The sequence below is a fragment of the Beauveria bassiana genome (genome assembly GCF_000280675.1).
Source record: "Beauveria bassiana ARSEF 2860 unplaced genomic scaffold BBA_S00009, whole genome shotgun sequence".
In the NCBI taxonomy this organism is placed as follows: domain Eukaryota; kingdom Fungi; phylum Ascomycota; class Sordariomycetes; order Hypocreales; family Cordycipitaceae; genus Beauveria; species Beauveria bassiana.
This window is the reverse complement of record NW_007930844.1, coordinates 960173-979187: the sequence shown is the minus strand read 5'-3', so window position 1 is coordinate 979187 and position 19015 is coordinate 960173. Positions and strand designations below refer to the sequence as shown.

The 19015-nt window shown below is 53.5% G+C and overlaps 5 protein-coding genes across 5 annotated transcripts; 3 read left to right on the top strand and 2 right to left on the bottom strand.

Moving 5' to 3' along the window:
* Nucleotides 1–4247: 4247 nt before the first annotated feature.
* Nucleotides 4248–5360, top strand: BBA_04305 (NF-X1 type zinc finger protein; the record flags this gene model as incomplete). The annotated part of the gene is made up of 1 exon (XM_008599402.1): nt 4248–5360. The coding sequence occupies one exon, from the start codon at nt 4248–4250 to the stop codon at nt 5358–5360; it is 1113 nt and encodes a 370-aa protein (XP_008597624.1).
* A 1440-nt stretch (nt 5361–6800) lies between these two features.
* Nucleotides 6801–8095, bottom strand: BBA_04304 (bem46-like protein; the record flags this gene model as incomplete). The annotated part of the gene is made up of 4 exons (XM_008599401.1): nt 6801–6975; nt 7156–7794; nt 7868–7911; nt 7985–8095. 4 exons carry the CDS (start codon nt 8093–8095, stop codon nt 6801–6803), a joined length of 969 nt encoding a protein of 322 aa, XP_008597623.1.
* A 4789-nt stretch (nt 8096–12884) lies between these two features.
* BBA_04303 (LYAR-type C2HC zinc finger protein) lies at nt 12885–14629 on the top strand (the record flags this gene model as incomplete). Its single annotated transcript, XM_008599400.1, has 3 exons — nt 12885–12905; nt 13259–13381; nt 13472–14629. The coding sequence occupies 3 exons, from the start codon at nt 12885–12887 to the stop codon at nt 14627–14629; spliced, it is 1302 nt and encodes a 433-aa protein (XP_008597622.1).
* A 979-nt stretch (nt 14630–15608) lies between these two features.
* On the bottom strand, nt 15609–16790 carry BBA_04302 (RING-1 protein; the record flags this gene model as incomplete). The annotated part of the gene is made up of 1 exon (XM_008599399.1): nt 15609–16790. The coding sequence occupies one exon, from the start codon at nt 16788–16790 to the stop codon at nt 15609–15611; it is 1182 nt and encodes a 393-aa protein (XP_008597621.1).
* Nucleotides 16791–17978: 1188 nt separating this feature from the next.
* On the top strand, nt 17979–18827 carry BBA_04301 (protein kinase; the record flags this gene model as incomplete). Its single annotated transcript, XM_008599398.1, has 1 exon — nt 17979–18827. One exon carries the CDS (start codon nt 17979–17981, stop codon nt 18825–18827), a length of 849 nt encoding a protein of 282 aa, XP_008597620.1.
* Between the last annotated feature and the right edge of the window lie 188 nt (nt 18828–19015).

Sequence of the window (19015 nt, the reverse complement as noted above, 5' to 3'; positions counted from 1 at the left end):
ATGGCACTCGTGGGTGAGGATGTAGGAGTGCGAGAGGCAGGGACAAGAACAAACAAACGATCTCTGCCCAGTTGCAAGTGTCCCCGAACACGGTGCAAACACTGTGCACACACGGTGCGAGCAGACGGTTGAAGCTGTCTCTCGAAAAGAGGCATTGCTTCTTGACCCTGTTCAGGCTCATTTTGAATCATCTCAAGAGCTCTCTGCCGCCGCTGCTGTATGGTTCGGACCGACTGAGACTTTACGGGGGAGAATCTCAGTTTCGAGTATGACAGTATTAACCCATTCTCCTTGCGTTCTCGTATAATTATAATTATACCTGTCATCGAAGTTTCAGCCAGTTTTCTTCATCCGCTCTTTCGTCCGTTCTACTGTCATTCGCCTCCGAGCGCTGGCAGTGCCGGACCCAATCGTGTCAATGCGGTCGATGGTACCTTGCGCAAAGCCGCCGGGAAGCGGAAACGCACATATTAATAGTCCTATGGATACGAGAATCCAAATTAAACAGGCTTTTCCTTCGTCAATAATCGTACTGGTACATGTGGTATGGCTCTGTGCGCAATGCCGCAACCCGATGCGGCGGTCAATGCTGAGGCTTGCATGCGCTTTACATATAGACTGATACAGGTGAGTCGTTCAGAAAAATGCAATGACATACATTCTCCATGGATGCGGTCGTAATTCGCTATTTACCAAGTAGCGAAAGCACTTACCACTTATACACGACCGAGAGCTTGATTCTCTTATTCATTGTTCAGGCAAGTCAATCTGGAGACATCACACGTAGCAACAGTTTAGATTCTGAGTTGTGAAATTCTGAAGTGTATCAAATTATATGGGCTTGCGTAGCTCACTAACTCTGTTGTAGATGAAATTCCAGCTTTGCGCATCGAACAATATTGTCCATGATTTTGCCCCTCGTGTTGGTTCTCGTCACCTCCTCTCGGCCAGCGCGACCTGGAACCCGGGAGTCTGCGTTTCGTCAGAACTGCGTGGTGGACATCATTCATTCCGACAAATACCATTCATAGATTTATCAAAGCACTTTCTAAACAAAATTTTCAGGGGGTTATGCTTCGTTGATCAGGCAGGCAGGTGTGGTCACCACAAGTCCACACGTCGTACCCTGTAGACATTCCATGAAAGCTTTTTCAAGTTGCTACCCATGGATCACCCGCCAGAGCACGAATGCAGCTGTGTGAAATGATCCGACTATTCACTTTATCGCGCTAGAGATAAAGCCAGTTCAGGAAAAGTCCTCTTCCTGGATTTAACATCCGACCGGACTTTGTTGAGCAGTCATGAAAGAGGAGCAAACATGCTGCTGATACGCGGACAAGGAAATAGAGTAAAGAGCCGCCTCTCCCGAGATGACTAAAGTGAATATCCATATAATTTCTACCCATGTTTTTCCAGAGATTCATATCTTTAGCGAAGCTCCCCATTTGTGGCGCCGCCAGCAAATAGGCACGCGACAATGACTAACCAACCCACAGAATGCAGATCGCAAGGAACAAACGTTGACTTTTGTTTTATTTTTTTTGTTTTACCTGTGACTCGATAGCTGTGGGTCGTGCATCAATAGCTGGAATCGCGTCTCAGTATTGGCCAATCGGACTGTTAAATCTGCGCAAGATGAGTCTTGCAAAGTGACTCATTGAGGAGCCAAAGGAGCATTTGGTAAGCGTTGGAGGTGGCGTCTGGAACCAGGCCTAGCTAGGATAGGCTCGCGGGCGGCAGCGCCGCTCCACCAACCTTCAAAATCATCAAGGACTCGCCTCCAAGCCGTCCCAATTGTTCATCTCAACTCGCATTCTTCCTTGAATCTCACTCTTGCTACTTTGAGGCCCTCAATCGGCATACCGCTATTATCCAAGGCTCTCAATTCACACCCGGGTCCGCGCGCCGCAGCATAATTTCCTTAGCAAACGTCTGCATCAGCATACCTGCTTTCATCGCAATTGGTGAGGCAGGCCTCCATCGCATTTCTTCAAGTTATGCCCGAAAACCAAGGCAACCCACCACATACTCCATCACAAGGGTCATCCAGGGGGAGATACAATCATGGCCGTCGCCGAGGTCGCAGTGGTAGAGGCCCAAGACCAAATGATGGCCCTTCCGAGGGGAGCGCCGATATTCCTAGTGTGAACGGCAGCGTGCATTCATCACCTGCTCCTCCTCAAGAAGATCTCCCTCGCGGTTCAAATTCGCGATCACGCGGGAACCGAAGCAAGCCTTCTAAACGCCAGACAGGTGTCTCAGGATCAACTCCTACTGGACCCCGTCCCGCCGGTCACCGCGCATTTGGAGGCCATCTAAGTTCGGCCACAGAAGCTAGCAATGAACTTTCCAACTCATCTTCTTCTGCTCCAGTCGGCCTCAGTGTAGATGCTCCTGAGTTCGTTCCGGGCCAACCGATAGTGCCTAGAAGGTGAGCAGCAATGAGGAATCCATCGCCCGTCGTACAGGGGTTCGTTTACTAAAGTCACTGTAGCAAAGTGGCGAAACCTGCCCCGTCGCGCCCCAAGCAGACTCAGCCAAAGTTACCGAAGTCGACGGCGTCTGACTTGGCCACGCGCATTCACGAAGACATCAGTAATGCCAATTATGAGTGTACAGTTTGCACAGACGAAGTTCTCCGTACTTCCCACATCTGGTCCTGCACGCTCTGTTGGACTGTTGTTCACATGAAATGCGCCAAGAAATGGCACAGCAACCAGATGAAGAAGGAGGAGCCTCAATCTGCTCAGATGCAAAACGAGAACTCCTGGCGCTGCCCGGCTTGCAACTCCAAGCTATCAGATGATCCAGGCACATACCATTGTTGGTGCGGCAAAGAAATCAGCCCCAAGCCCGCCAGTCTGTCGCTACCGCCCCATTCTTGTGGTCAAACATGTTCGAAGCCACGTCCAACATGCCCGCATCCTTGTCCACTTCAATGTCATTCTGGCCCCTGCCCGCCCTGTAGCCTTCTGGGCCCAGAGCAATCGTGCTTCTGCGGCAAAAACTCATCGAGAAAGCTTTGCAGGGAGACCGACTACGAACACGGCTGGAGCTGCCAGGACACCTGTGATGATTTGCTGCCCTGTGGCGAACATGTGTGTGAAATACCATGTCATAGCGGACTCTGTGGCGAATGCCCAGTGCAAGTAGATGCTACCTGCTTCTGTGGTCGTGTTTCAAAACAGATTCCCTGCTCGGAGCGAGATGATCCTCAAGTCTCATATTCAGTCTCGAAAGAGGAATTGTTCGAAGGCACCTTTAGCTGCCAAACCGCGTGCCAACGAAAATACGACTGTGGTCAGCACGAATGCTCTCAAGTCTGCCACGCCCAAGATGAAAGCCCGGCCCACTGTCCCTTTGCTCCAGATGTTGTCACTGACTGCCCTTGTGGAAAGACATCACTGACAGAGCTTCCTGGATACCCTAGGAACAGCTGTGACGATATCATACCACACTGCGACAAAATATGCGAGAAGAAGCTTCCTTGTGGCCATGTGTGCAAGTCAAAATGCCACGCAGGTGACTGTGGCTGTTGCTTGGTGGAAGTCGACGTAAGCTGCCGCTGTGGTAGAACAAGCGAGTCGAGAGTCTGCCATCAGCGCGAGGAAAACCGACCGACTTGTGCTAGAACATGTGGTGCCAACATGAGCTGTGGCCGCCACAAATGTACGGAAATCTGCTGCACAGGGGAGAAGAGAGCCGCTGAAAGACAGGCTGCGCGGCGACGCAACCGAAATACAGCCCCAGAAACAGCTGTTGAGGCGGAGCACATATGCATCAGAACTTGCGGTCGCGCTCTGAAATGCGGCAGCCACAATTGCCAACAAATTTGCCATCGTGGCGCTTGTGCAAGCTGCCCTGAGGCCATCTTTGCAGAAATCAGCTGCGATTGTGGTCGAACAGTCTTGCAACCGCCTCAGCCCTGCGGGACTGTTGCTCCAGAGTGTCGGTTTCATTGCTTGCGTCGGCCAGAATGCGGGCATCCCCCGGTCGAGCATCATTGCCATCCCGAGCAAGCTGGATGTCCGAAATGCCCATTCCTTGTTGACAAATGGTGTTCCTGCGGAAAGGAAAAGCTGCACAGTCAGCCTTGCCACCTTCAAGAAGCACGATGTGGAAAGCCTTGTGGTAAGAAGTTAAAGTGTGGTTTACATTTTTGCAAGAAGCTGTGCCATCGACCAGGAGACTGCGAGGACTCTACGCTTGAAGGCGGACAATGCGGCCAAACTTGTGGCAAAGTCAAGATGTTTTGTGAGCATCGGTGCCAGAGCAGTTGCCATGGTCAGACGCCATGCAACGAAACGGCAGCATGCTCTGGCAGGACCGAAATCGCATGTCCTTGTGGTCTCCGCAAGCAGGAAGTTCGATGCCTTGCCAGCAACACCAATAGCGAGCCTGCGCGACCCGAGATCAAATGCGACGATGAATGCTTGCGACAAGAGCGCAACAGACGCCTGGCTGCCGCGCTCAACATTGATCCAGCTACGCATACTAACGACCATGTACCGTACTCTGATGACACACTCGCCCTGTTTAAGGCGACACCGTCATGGTGCGAGACGCAGGAGCGCGAATTCCGCGTCTTTTCGCAAAGCCCGACGGAAATCAGAATACGTTACAAGCCCATGCCCAATAACCAGCGTCGATTCCTGCATGTTCTGGCCGAAGATTACGGCTTGGAAAGTCGCAGCGAGGACAATGAACCATTCCGTTATGTGTTGGTGTACAAGGGTCCTCGCTTCGTCTCGGCGCCCAGCAAGACGATTGCGCAGTGTGTCAAAATTCGCGCCACACAGGAAGCCGCAGCTGCTGCCAATGCCGTGAAGCCGCCGGTGCTTCAGGAGACGGAGCCCCTCAATGCCTTCCTCCTCACGTCGCCTCGCTTTGGACTGACGACAGATGAAGTGGCTGTCGCGTTGGCGGCCGATCTCGCCGAACAACCGTCCCTTCACTTCAAGATTGAGTACCTGCCGTCCGATGAGGTGCTCATGCGCGCCACGGTGCAGTACTCGTCATTCATGTCGGCCGCTGGCATCGAAACGGCCCTGCGCGCGCTCAAGAAGAGCGTCGCGGAGCGTGTCCGCAACCAAGACGTTGCGGGCAACGTCTTCTTGTGCCACGTCGACGCGAGCGACGCCATCACCCGCCGCGAGGACTCCTCGGTCAGACACGACGGCGCCGGCGGCTGGAGTGCCGTAGCCAGCCGCGCAGCGGCCAAGAAAGAGTCGACGGACGCGGCAGACATGGCGCCGGCCAAAGGGACAGGGCGTCGCCTTCTGGGCCTGCGCAAGAAGAGGGTAGACCAGGCATCGGAGCGGCCGTGGGCCTCGCAGCTCGATGGCGACGTTGAATGCTAGACGGAAGGGAGACTTCTACTTATTGTCCCCGGTATACTTTCTTACAGAGAAGTCAGTCTACGAGCTTACAGTATCTATATCGTTTGGCATTTCAAATGCAGCGAACAACAGCATAGCAGTTACATGATAAACTTGACTGTTGGCAAAAGCACATCGTTATCCGCGTACCCGTTCTACCTTATTCCCAAGTCGAAATCGATAGAATGCTGCCATTTTGCCAAAAGGAATCCGAATCGTAGCAAAAATTCGAGTCGTAGCAAAAGTATATTGATAAACCCACCCTCCCACCGTCAACTCCCGATTACGGGCTGACTGCCTTTGCCACCGGCACCCAAACAAGATTAATGATTCCCCCACCCCGGGTACCATGCAAGTCGCAAGCCACCAACCTCATCATGCGCGCCTGTCATGGCGGCGAGAAAGCCCCCCTCCCCCTTGCACCAAATCACGAGATGTTCGTCGACAGAAAAGTTTCAAGGGCTAATTTCTCTTCTTGTCAAAGTCCCTCGAGGTTGCAATCAAACATTTAAAACACAAAAAAAGGCAACGGCTTCTCCTCTGTTCTCCTCTACGAGTGTAACCTGAACCCCTCCGGAATGGCCCTCAGCTGACCCATCCTATCCCACCCCCTCCTAAACAGCCGGACGGGATGAGTTGAGCTTTTTTTTATGTTTCTAGCCCTTTCGTGTTTTCAACAGACCGAGTCACATGGGACGGCAGATTTCTTGACGCCGATTACGTATCTTGGCCAGGTTTTTTCTTTTTTTCTTTCGGGGTCTCAGATGAACCCTGATACTTGGTAGGCGAAGGCGCTCGAGGGCTTGGGTTCAATCTATATGCATGTCTTGGAAGAACAAGAAAAGATTGCCGAGCTGGCTTGTTTCTACGTTATGATGCAATCTTGCTGCCCGCGTCTCCGATTACCAAATCGTCATCTCTCCGACTTTTGCAATGCGGAAAATGCTTGGCAAACATGGGGGGAGGCGAGGATTTGGGCGCTCCTCCAATGCTACGGTTGCATCGTACGCCGGCTGGACCTCCCTGCATGTCATGACCTTTTCAGCCTGCATTACGGCATGCAGAAATACTAGAATGCGGTATCTTATCCGCCTCGTAGAGGATACAGTGATGTGCCCGAGAAGATGATGTGCTTGCCTCCGGGTGAGCTGCATGAACAGCCTATGCTGGTAACAAGATGCTTTCGTTCTTTCTATACGTGTGCCGTAGCCTTGAACGCTTCCCGTTTCTGCGAGATGTCAGGACATGCTACTTGCTTATTTTCGATCGCGTGATCCCATAGGGTAATTCACGATCTCTCCGTCTTTGCAACAGTGGGTATCAACTCCATCTTCGAGCACGTCGTGCGCGTGCCCCTATTCCTCCCCGTGGGCGCTCCTTTTCGCGCCAAGTATGTTTCCTTGTCATGAATTAGATGGTGCTTTATGGCCCTTTTTGCTCCTTTATATGCTCAGCCATGGTCTCGTTTACAAACTCCTGAATCGCCTCAAAGTAGCCCTCTTCCAACACACTGGAGTTATGATCACCGCCAGGCAATGGTTTCCAGATTTTACTTGGGGCGGCAGAAATTTCAAATAGTCGCTTCATGTGTTCCGGCCTTTCATAACCCGTGTTAGCAATGCAGAACAGCGTCAAGTTGAAGGAGAAGAGAAAGGTGGGGTTGAAAGTTCAGATATAAATTCAAATGTAAAATCAGAGCCGCATGGGTTCATATTTTGTGGGTGATATTGTTCATCATGACAGGGTGGTGGAATATTAACATAGAAATGGCACTTACGGAACGATTTCGTCTTGCAAGCCACTGATGAACAAGATGGGCACCTTGTCTATAGTGGGAAGCACCGATTCGCTAGCCCAAACTTGATGGCAGAGAAGTGTCAAGTACTTGGCTGGCGGAATGACAGATGGGATCAATTTGCGCATGGACAAAAATGTGTTCTCAAGAATGAGACCGGCAACATCGCCGCGGCTCTGGTTCTTGGAAGCTAGCTTGATGCCTACGGCACCGCCAAGACTTTGTCCAAAGATGAAGTAGCTGTGATGGCGAGTCTCTGCTCTGTCGCGGAGGTAGTTGAGGCCTGTCTGAGCATCAATGTTCAGTCCAGACTCGTCAGGCTCGCCCGTCGATGTGCCGTAGCCCCTGTACTCGAGCATAAACACATTGCAGCCAGTGGTATTGAGGATCATGCGTGCAATGGGTAATCGATGCCCGATATTGCCTGCGTTGCCGTGGAACATGAGTATTGTAACCCTGGAGTTTTTGTGATCACGCGGACCGCGGATATAAAAGGCAGACAGCTTCTCGCCATCGTCTGTAGGGATGACCAATTCTTCGAAGTCGCGAATACCAAACTGGGAGGGGCGAGGCACATCGGTTCGAGAATTGGCTGGCATATGTGATGGGTAAATTAATGCCCTGTGGTAGCAATGGCATGACGGTCAGCTGAACAGCACTAAGGGCACTGGTCACATGTACTGGATAGACCTACTTTTGCTTAAAGTATAGTAGAGATGTCAGGATCGCAGCGATGCCCTGTGTGTGAGGTCAGTCTGGGCAAACATGGGATGACGGAAGCGCGCATATCGCATGGTGTACCGCGACATACCGTAGAGGCAAGGGCCGGGAGTTTCATATATGAGGCCACAGAGCTCAGCACCGAAGCCGTTTGCTCCAGGTAGCCGGTCAGTGTCGACGGAGAAGAGTTGGAATTGGACATGTTTTCTTTGGGTGGCATCTGTCCGGCTGTTCCAATAGTATTGAACAAGTGGAGGTACCGTCCAGTGTTAGTGCTGGCAAGGCCGAGCTCGGCTGCAATTGTGACACAATTGGTGGCAGCAAGGGGCCCAACAATTTTCGTGCCAGTATATCAGATGTCGGCGGAGACAAGGGGGCGGCGAGAAGGCTCAGCAGTCGGGAAGCCTGGAAAGACGGGCGTTGGAAGAGACGAATCTAAAATACCATATTGTAAATATTTGAACCAAGTCGTCGCTAGGCCAGGCACTGCAGAAATGGAACAGATGGCGGCCAGCCTGCAGGCAGCAAAGTGTTGAAATGACGTTGGGCTTGAGGAGCTTGAAGGGTTTGGGCTAGGCGGTGCGTGGGAGCCCGAGGAAAGGGGTTTGATTGGCTGGTGGTGATGAGGTGACTGGTTTTCGCAGGCAGGAGCTGCTTGAGCAAATTTCGAATTTATATTAACCCTAGCAACTTTGCGATCTGGATAACTTTGCAATTTTGCGGTTTTGGTAGAGCAATTCTGGTAATTCTCGCAATTTGCAATCTGAATTTTAGATTTGTGATGATGAAGACCACAGCGAGTGGCCGGGATGGTTCCATTACCTACCTAGGTAGGTACCCAGTGCTCGAAACGACAGATTACAGTGATGGGGCGCCTGACCTAGTTAGACGTCCCTTACCTAATCACGGCAATTAAGCGTTGCACCCTTGAAGCTGCAACTATTACTGGTATCAGTAAACAATGGCAATCTATGAAAATGGCATCTGGGACGCACTGCCGTGGCTGAAACGGTACACAAACACAAGCTAAGGGTGTCCATGAATCAACCAAGATTACCACCTGATGCGGCAAGCCGGCATTTTCTAACCACTAATTAAGTACAAGTCTATTACTCCGTATAGCGATATATATAATATAGAGCTGGGAAGGAGAATAGCACCATGCTAAGTTGACTCCTGAGACATGGGCGAACGAACAAGGACCAGAAAGGAAGGTCTACAACTGCTTCCATGCCTGGCTGAAGTATCACCTCTAACGCTTGATGCTCAAGACTCAGGTTAGAAGGTCACTGGCATTGACCCTATAGAGTGGGTAGATTCGTCCTCGTACGAGCTCATGGCGATGCAAAAGCAACGTGCCAACAGCAAGCTCGGTGCCTCGGCAGCGGATGCCCCCAAAAGCTGTCAATCTCTGCTTAAGCCAAAGCCAATGTCTCAATGCACTTCTAACCCAGGAAGCTGGTTAAGCTCTGGTCGCGCGATTCAAAGACATTGGCACGCCGCTACTACGTTAGCCAAAGGTTTCCGTGCCTGCAACTTGCAAGAGACACCTACTCGAGGTCCATTTGCTGCCTCTTCTCCTTTCGCGCGGACGCTTTGACCTAGGCAATGCCTCGTGCATGAGCACACTAACACTCGTGAATGAAGCATAGTGCCGATGGCGAAATGTGAGGCAGCCTCGCACAAAGCAGCTGTCTTGTTTGCATGCGACTGGTAGCGGGGGCCGTGGGGAGGCACTCGCTCATGGCCGATAGAGAGATATGAGGGGGATTATATGGCATCTGGCTAAAACTGGCGCCCCTTGCTCCTGGGACCTGCGTCGTGACAGGCGTTCCAGAACGAATGGGATAGTCTAGTGATTGATGCTAAGCTATGGCATATCCCGGCGAGCTGGTAATGGAGGGCTGCCAGCGAATTCGTAGATGAGCCACCCCGCCGAGACCCAGGACTGATATTGATGCGCGCCACATCGGGGTAGGTGTCCTGAATTGGCTCATGGCTTGAAAAGCTCGCAGACCATGCACTATGCTATCGGGAGGATGCGCCAGAGAGGGTGCATTCCGCGGCAGGATGGCACAGTCTCAAAGTGGAAGCCAATTATGGAGTAGTCGCTGGAAATAGCGTTGGCGCGTGTCGCGATTCTGAAACAGTGGGCTTATTTATTCCTTGGGTGCGTGGGTGCTAGTTAGAGGAAAGCTGCGAAGCAGTGTTTCCGTACCAAACGTGTTGCAGGCTGCGGGAGACGGTTCGAAACAAAGTCGAAATAAAGTCGGCAGAACGAGATTCGGCTAGCGCAATTCGCCGAATGCTGCGTGTCTGCGCTGCTGAGGTATTCAGCGATAGTAGAGACACTGCACGTAGTACAAGATGAGTGGAAGGCGACTCCATACCAAGCACTCAATGGAGGCATGTATAAGCACAGGCACATCGTTGTCGACTTGTCACACATTGAACTCAACAAGGGCAATACGGGTCACAGCCCGTCCGCAGGTTTGCGCCTGGTGGCGTAGCTTGAGCGGCCTGGTGTAGATTTGCTTTTCTTTCCTTTGACGGGTCCATTCGGTCGAGGCCGAGTTCTATCATCAAACCAAGCAACGAGCTCGCTTTGTCGATCGCTCAAGTCAGGCATGCAACAGGCACATAAGACAGCCAAGAAGTCAGCCAATAGATGACATTGGGCTACCGGAGCAGGCTGGTGATTCGACCAGCTATGCGCAGCTGAGTATTGAGGAGCAGCCCAGAGGTTACTGCAATTGTCGAGGTGTGGTAGAGAGTGGCTTGGCGGGAAATAAGCTGAGTGATTTGATGAGGAAGCCTGCTGCCTGTGAACGCGAGAGAGGTCTGAGCAGCATAAAGCTGAATGGTGATGTTTCTGTCCCTGTTTGACGAGGCGCTACGGGTGCCCAAGGCGAAATGTAGGTACCGACGGCAACTACGTGGTAGTACAGAGGACATGGCATCTGGTGGTACCATTTGTCGGATTTGTCGGACGCCACGTCTATCCGGGCGGTGTTGCCGCCGTGGCAGCATGTACGACCACGAAGGGAATGTGACCGGGCCGTCATCGACAGAAATCTCGGGTTGTGTGAACAAATAGAGGCGAGCGAGGCTGGCTGTGGTAACGCTGGGCGCGTACGGAGATTTGGTTGGGCGGCTGGCTATCGTAAGAAGCTGAGAAGCACGGCGGCAAGGCAAGAGAGGAGGAGGACAATGCGACGAGTCATACATTGTTGATATGGCGTATATAGCATGGACAAGATAATCTACGTTGGAGTGATAATAGTGCCAGAGACAATGGGACAGATGGCATCGAGAGAGCAAACAGGCTGTGCTTGTAATACCTCTATGACGGCTTTCTTTCAGGCACGAGATGGAAAGGCACGAGAGGCTAGCGTGGTAATAATGGCACCCCCTGTAGCGACACATTGTGCAGCTCATGTGATCGGGGGCCTTGCGATTCTTGGGCAAGCAGACACGGGCTGGCCAATCAACGCGTCAGTGTCCAAAGGCAACAATGAGGTAAAGTCGTTACACCCTGGCAACCACTTAAGAGGGGGCGTGCGCAGAGCGGCGGGGACGACCCTTTTTCTTTTTCAGCGCTTTCAGTCTGGAAACGTCATTTTTTGACAGTTTACAGTGGTACAGGCCTTTTTTCTGGGTCTCTCGTCCACTGATGGCAACGCTATGCTCCCCCCCAGCAACCCGCCACAGCGTAGGGGACCCCGCTATTGGGCGCCGTCGCTGGGCGTCGTGGAGTGTCCGACATGGAGTGATTTTGACGACTTTTGATAAATTTTGCTGATGGACGAATGACAATTTGCTGAATATGATGAATCAGCGAACTGCAGTCAGTTGCCAGCTGGTGATGGCCTGTTTCTAGGCAACAGAAAATAGGCAGCAGTCAACAGAAAACAGACAACAATGATGAGGAGGGGGCTGTCTGCTTGCCCCGTCTGCCTCCGCCTATTTACCACTACTGCAGTCATGCCTTGCCAGCTGGCAAGACGAGACCCCAGATGGACAACTGTGGGCGGCAAACAGTAGTTAATAACGGGGGAAAAAAGAGAAGAGGGCGAAAAAAAAAATTTCCATATCAAAAAATTCAATCTAGCACAACACAGCTGTCTTTCTTCCAGCTCTGTTCCACACACCCAACATTTCTTCTTTGCAAAATATCAACAAAGCATTCAAGTTCCTCCTGCCATAGCGTCAGAGCTATTTTCACTCCGCAACAGCCCGTCTCGAACAATAACATCAACTCTCCTCATTATTGTTATTTTAGCTCGCCTCCCCTGGCCTCCCCCCCCCCTGTCACGCCATCAGTTTCTTCTACAGAGTACCCAACTACTCATACAGATTACCTACCAAGGTATCTCTCAAAGCCATCACCAGTATCCGTACCGAGCAACAGCACAGGCACCACGGCAAGCACCGTACGACGGGGAAAAAAAAAAGATCTTTGCGACCACCTGACCCTGGCGTCGCAACCTCTAGTGTCCCTCCATTCTTTCATTCCATTTCCGCGCCTCGACAGAACGAGGAGCTCGACGAGGCCCTTGGCTTCCGCTTGCTTTCACTGAGTCGCATTCCTCTCTGCCCGCACAGCTGCTGTCATTCGCGCCCCTCCCTTACGAATACCATTCAAACGCCTCTCTCATCTCTCCTGCCGACCGCCTACGCCCGCACGGCACGATAGCCACGGCATTCATTCGTCTCACCCTCTGCTCCGTCAACCAAGGACACAAGGCCCCCAAAACTATCCGTACCCCAAGGCTCTTTCAAACTTTACGCCCGTGGCCCTTTTCTTTGGCCCCCCCAAAGGCGCTCCCTCCAACACGCACTCCAGACAAAAAAGCTCCATCTGCATTGCGCCCCAGGCACTTCTGAGACTCCTCACTCCTTCGTCAAAGCCCACAGCCACTCACATCGCGACCCAACCCTCAATTCTCACCTCCCACCAATCGCACGCGACCCTCTATTCGCTACCCATCATGGTATCCTTTTCGTGCGAGGTAAGCATTCGTCGTCCATTTTCCCCTTCTTCCCGGCGCGCCTCTTGTTGCCATGCGTCCCTCTCAGCCCACACCACCCTCAATCTATCCTGGCCCGGACCTGACATCACTTCCGACACACCATCCCACACTATCAGCACCATTTTAGAACCTCCCTTTCTCGCCCGCTGATCCCCTGGCCCACTCTACCCGTCCTCAATACCTTTAACATGGCCGCACTCGCCCTTGATCCCTCCAAAGCCTTCATAACCCAAGTCATTTCCCCCGCGATTTAGCTCCGTGTCCCTCACGTCTCGTTCCCAGCTGCACTATTCTTTGACTCGACAACACTCATACTCACATTTGGAAAACAGGAGTGCGGCGATATTCTCACCAAGAAGAAGCTCGACCCTCACCGCAACCGCTGCCACGGTGCTACCTTTACATGTATTGATTGCATGGTCCACTTTCCTGGCGTCCAGTACCGCTCTCACACTGTAAGTCTATACCTACCTACAACGCTCATCTTTTACATGCGTGCTCCTACTTTTTGCCTTGCATGTTGCCCTAACAATTACTCAACGCAGTCTTGCATGACCGAAGACCAAAAGTACCAGGGAGCTTTGTACAGAGAAAAGTCCAACAAGAAGAACAACAACAACAACAACAACAACAGTCAGGCTCAAGCCCACAACACCGCATCCAAACACGACAGCAACCCGCAACCCGCCAAAAAGACAAAGATGATGGCTCATCAACCATATGTTCAGGACGTCCCCGACGAAGCTAGCTTGCCAACCTGGGCCGCCTACGAGGGCCAGACCGAGGACGAGCGTTCTCCCGTGGACCCTCTCCCCGAGGCGCCGACCCCTCCCCCTGCCATGAGAGAGCAGGCTTTCAACGTCTTCGATTACCTCGTCGCCACCGGCCAGACTCCCAATGCTTCAAACATCGACCTCGTCAAAGACATACCCGCCGAAAACGACAGCACCACATTCGTACGATACGAAGTTGATGCCGACAAGTACCTTGTTGGTGACGAGCACCTCATCCAGTACGGCAGCGGACCCGTTCCTACCGATGCTTACGTTACACCTGGCCCCAAGGCAGAACGCCGTCGGACCAAAGACGGCGACAAGAAGGACAAGAAGCGCAAGCGCATGCACATTGATGTTGCTGGCGACGAGGAGATGACGGATGCTCCCCCTGTGCTTCACTCCGGCCTGACCGGCAACCTCAAAAGCCTGATGCGCTTCCCGCCTTCTCCCGACTACTCTGGTGACGCTGCCGAACCTACTCCTGCTAGTCCCCTGAAGAAGAGCAAGCACGCCAAGCACGGAAAGAACAGCCATGGCCTTTTGGAAATGTTTGGTGGTGGTTCCAAAAAGTCCAAAAAGTCCAAGGACAAGGACAAGGACAAGAAGCGTCACCATCGTCGCTCCAATAGCCCGAAGAGTCCCAAGAAGCTCGAGTTCAACAACAAGAACGCCACCAAGGCAGAGGGCGAGGGCCAGATGGTTCTCTTCAAGCCCCGTGCTGACATGTTGCTCGAATTTGTCAACAAGGGCCCTGAAAGTGACCGCGGCTGCAGCATGCACAAAGCCCTGAAGCGATACCACCGCCAACGTCAGTCGTCCGGCGACACCATCTCCAAGGGCAAGGACGAGAAGGAGCTTTGGCGATCCCTGCGTCTGCGCAGAAATGATCGTGGCGAGATTGTGGTCTTTGCCCTCGATGAGGAGTAATGCTACCCTCGATGGGGAAACAGCGTAGCCCTCAACGAGGAGCAACGTTGATTCTGCTGGCAGATGACTGTTTTTCTATCTACTCGGGCGCTTCGGCGGCTGTTGCCGTGAGGCATGATTTGGGAGTTCGACGGCGCGTTTTGGCATTTGAGCCCTTTTTTGATTGGGCTTGCATCATCTTCATGACATTTTTTGCATCATACCTATCATCATCTACTGTATTCCACTCTCGTCACCTTTTCTTCAATCCGATAGACCGAGGCAATGCTGCTTCTCCTCGCTCCTGTGGGATGAGGCAGCTACTCTCGTGGGCTCCAGGGTCTCTTTATACAAGGCTTCGTCTAGTGCAAGGAGTTCTTGTGGTTCGCCGGACCTCGTGTACAACAAGCGCAGCTCTCGTCTGTGACGGGGATAAACAAAACCGAAGGGCACATGGTGTAACCCCGTGGCCTAGAAAAAGGAAAAACAAGAATTTGATATCAAGTGGTGGAAACATTCAAGGCTCTGGACAGGGTTTTGAAGAGAGCTTGTATGTTGCAAGCGAAAGAGGAGAAAGATTACATCAGCAGTGAAGGGTGTCGTAATGACGGGGTAATGATATACCATGGGAGGGACGAATTTCTTTTTTACTTGCACTTTTTCATTGCTCATTTTCTATCCTCATATTCCCTATTTCATGTTTCATATTTCAACAGAAAGCGAAGGCATATTCGTCGAGATTACAAGGCAGAAGAGAGACGAAGCGAAGGCATCTACCAGTGTTTGTTAGTATCAATGAGATTTCATTATAATTTGTCGCGCTTGATAGCATCGCGTTTCTAGCAATTTGGACAATTTACAATTTATTTTCCGCTTTATAATTACAGCATGTATCTGGTTCGTGGTATCATGTGCATGCTTCTTTCTATATCCACCATTTATCCGTTCCCTGGCCGCCTTGTGACAGGTTCTGCGTCCTGCCCTCCTTTCCATCCCGATTCTAAAATACCCGCAGCGGGAGGATGTGCTGCACAAGCGCATCCCGCCTGCACAAGGGACACTCGGGCTTCTCGCGGACCCAGTCTCCGATGCACTCCCAGCAAAATACGTGACCGCAGGGCGTCGCCGACGGATCCTTGAGCTCCTCAAGACACAGCGTGCATTTCCGTTGCTGCGCGCCCTTGATGAAGCCCATGACTTTTGCATGCTCAAGGTCGAATCGTGGGTGTCCCGCCGCGGGCGTGTGCGTCGTCCGCGCCAGGTCCACGCGGCTGGCCTGCGGCCCGCGAGTGCCGAGCTCCGACAGCAACAGGTCGCTGTTGGCGGCGCCGTAGGTGTTGTCGTGGTCGAGGGAGACGTCGAGGGCGCCGTGAAACGCAGCGCGTTCGCGGGCAGCCGGTGCGGTGGTGGCGGCGACGGCGGCGAGCGTCTCCCGGATGTGGGTGTAGCCCTGGACGGCGAGCTGCACGACGAGCAGCACGCCGAGCACCTCGTAGCCCGCGCGGTCGGGCGAGTCGGGGACTTTCCGCGTAAAGACGTACCGCAACGCGAGCACCCTCTTCGCAAGCTCGTAGTAGGTGCCGCTGAAATAAAACAGCGCGAGCGTGACGGCCTGCACGGGCGCGGCGCTCGTCAGGCTAGACAGGTGCGTCGTGACGTAGGCCCAGACCTTGGCCTCGCGGCTGTCCTTTCGTCCCGTCTCCTCGAGCTTCTCTACCCGAGATTCCAAGAGCGTGCGGAGGCGGGCGCGCAGAGCGGGTAGCAGCCGGCTCACGGCGTAGGGCAGGAGGATGCTGCCGGCAATGTAGGCGGCGCGGGTGCGCAGGCTCGGAAGGCGTCCCGAGGGCGCGCGGACCTGGACGAGGTCGCAGTACTCCTCGCCGAGGGTGCGGTTGCCGGGGAGGGTGGTGAGCGAAAAGTAGGCGAGAGCGGCGAGGGTGCGCAGTTCGGGGGCAAGGGCGTGGGCGGCGCGGGCGCCGCGTGCGCGCCGGTAGAGGTCGGTGAAGGTGTTGGCGAGGTGGCCGGTAAAGTAGGCGTCCTTTTGGTGAGCGCGGACAATGTCGGGCGCGGCGGCAAAGGGGTACGGAGAGGCGGTGATTCTGGCGCTGGACGAAGAGGAAGGGGGCGGTGGTGATGAAGAAGAGGCCGAGGGCAGCGGTTCGGCGGCGGCGGCGGTCGCCATTGTTGGGAGGAATGGGACTGGATGCGCCTTTTTGGATACGGTGAGTAATATCGGTTCAATTTTTCAGAGGAAGCGAGAGGTGTCGTGAAGAAAAGGCTTTCGATGGAGATGGTCGAAGTGGTGAAATGGGCGGTCAAAGATGGGAAGCTGGACAATGCGAGGTTCAGAATTCGGCAACGTGAACCTCGGGATCTTGGGGTGGGTGGCATTAGCACGCGCGGGCCCGGCGGCCGATCGGATTGGGCTTAGCCCAGTTGCCGACCCCAGATTTCATCGAAGCTGGGAAGCTCAATCGAAGCCACCAAGTCGATTTTATGAAATACAAATAGGAGAGTAACACTCGGACTGATCTAGAATCAATCTTTTTACCCGTACGACAAAAGCGGAACCATTGCCTTGGACGTGTGCGAAGAGCGTGGCTTGCTGTCACGTCGGATCTCAGACGAGGGCCGCTAGCTAATATATAAAATCTGGGAGCTGGGATGGTCTTCTGCTTTATCGTTGTTCCAATTTTGAGAACGAGTCGTCCATTTCCTTCGAAGACTTTTTTTTTCGGGACCTTGGCAAGGGCGTGATGACCGAGCATGACGCTGATTGATACTGCTGCCACGGCTGGGCAGTATCTAGTTTAACAACAATACCCACCCTCGACAGCATTGAATGTGGACAGCTAGTAGAAAACGACCTTGTAGCAGGTTCGATATCATAAGATTCTTCCTCTCGTCTTTACCTACGGAAGAACGGTGGTAAGGATCAGACGAAAATTCCGGCGAGTGGACAGAGAGCCAACGTGGCGTTTGCTACAGCTTTTACCTATCATGGTTGCTGCAGCTTCGTTCTGAGGCTTTGCATCAAGTAAAAAAGGCATATAATTTTATCTTGCAACGATTTTGCACATACTAGTGGCATGTCGTGTGGTTTCACTTCATTGATCAAGGATGCGCTGGGCCGAGCTCCCCACCCAACTCAGCCAGCGTCAGGCTACCCCTCCAAAGCTCAAGGTCCTGGGCATGGTGGGGTGAAATTTATTTTGACATCCAACAACGACTCTTTGAAAGAGAACCCATAACAACAAACACAACATCTACGACGGTACTGACCACTCACGGCCTCACGAATTTATCAGTGCATGACGCCATCAATACATCAACCACCTCTGATATCCGGTCTTTGACCCTTTCCATCACCATGGCCGCCGCCGCCGCCGCCGCCGCCGCTGGCGTTCCCCCGCCGCCCCCCACCGCCGACAGCTTCCCCCTCCCTCCCGTCCTCGCGCATCCCTCGTCGACGCCGGCCTCGCTCGTCACCCAGGGCGCCGAGGGCCGGCTCTACAAGACGACGTACCTCGTGCCCTCGCTCCCCTGCGCGCTCAAGCACCGCCCTTCCAAGCCCTGGCGGCACCCCACGCTCGACGCGCGCCTGACCCGCCACCGCATCCTCTCCGAGGCGCGCATCCTCGCCAAGTGTCGCCGCGACGGCGTCCGCGTCCCCGCCCTCTACGCCCTCGACGAGTCCCAGGGCTGGCTCATGCTCGAGTGGATCCAGGGCCCTCCCGTGCGCGTCGCCATCAACGCCCGGCTCCGGCCCGGCGCCGTCGTCGAGCGCGATGCGTCACTGCGGGCGCTGCTGCGGCGCATCGGCGACGCCGTCGGCGCGCTGCACAAGATTGGCATCGTCCACGGCGATCTGACGACGAGCAACATGATGCTGGACCCGACAGGGCGCACAAGTGAGCAGGATGGTGGTGGTGGTGGTGGTGGTGACACGGCTGAGGATGAAGACGCCCAAGAGGAAAGCTTGCGGGGCGACGTGGTGATTATCGACTTGGGCCTCGCGAGCGGCGCGGTGCAGGAGGAGGAGAGGGCGGTCGACTTGTATGTGCTAGAGAGAGCGTTTGGGAGCACGCATCCGCGCGCAGAGTGCGTGTTCCACGAGGTGCTCGACGCCTACAGGCAGACGCACAAGCAGGCGCCGGGGGTGTTGAAGAAGCTGGATGAGGTGCGGATGCGTGGACGGAAGCGAAGCATGCTGGGCTGATCGAAACAGAAAAAGAGAGCAAGAATTCTTCAAATACGGGAGCAGAGAACACATGTACATGATTAACACGATGATGAAATGAGACCTTGCTCAATCGATTGCCGTGCGTTTGCCTACCAAAAGGTATCATCATATTGGAACCTGGCATGTACCTTGAAATATCAGAATCATGCTCGCTACTAATAAAT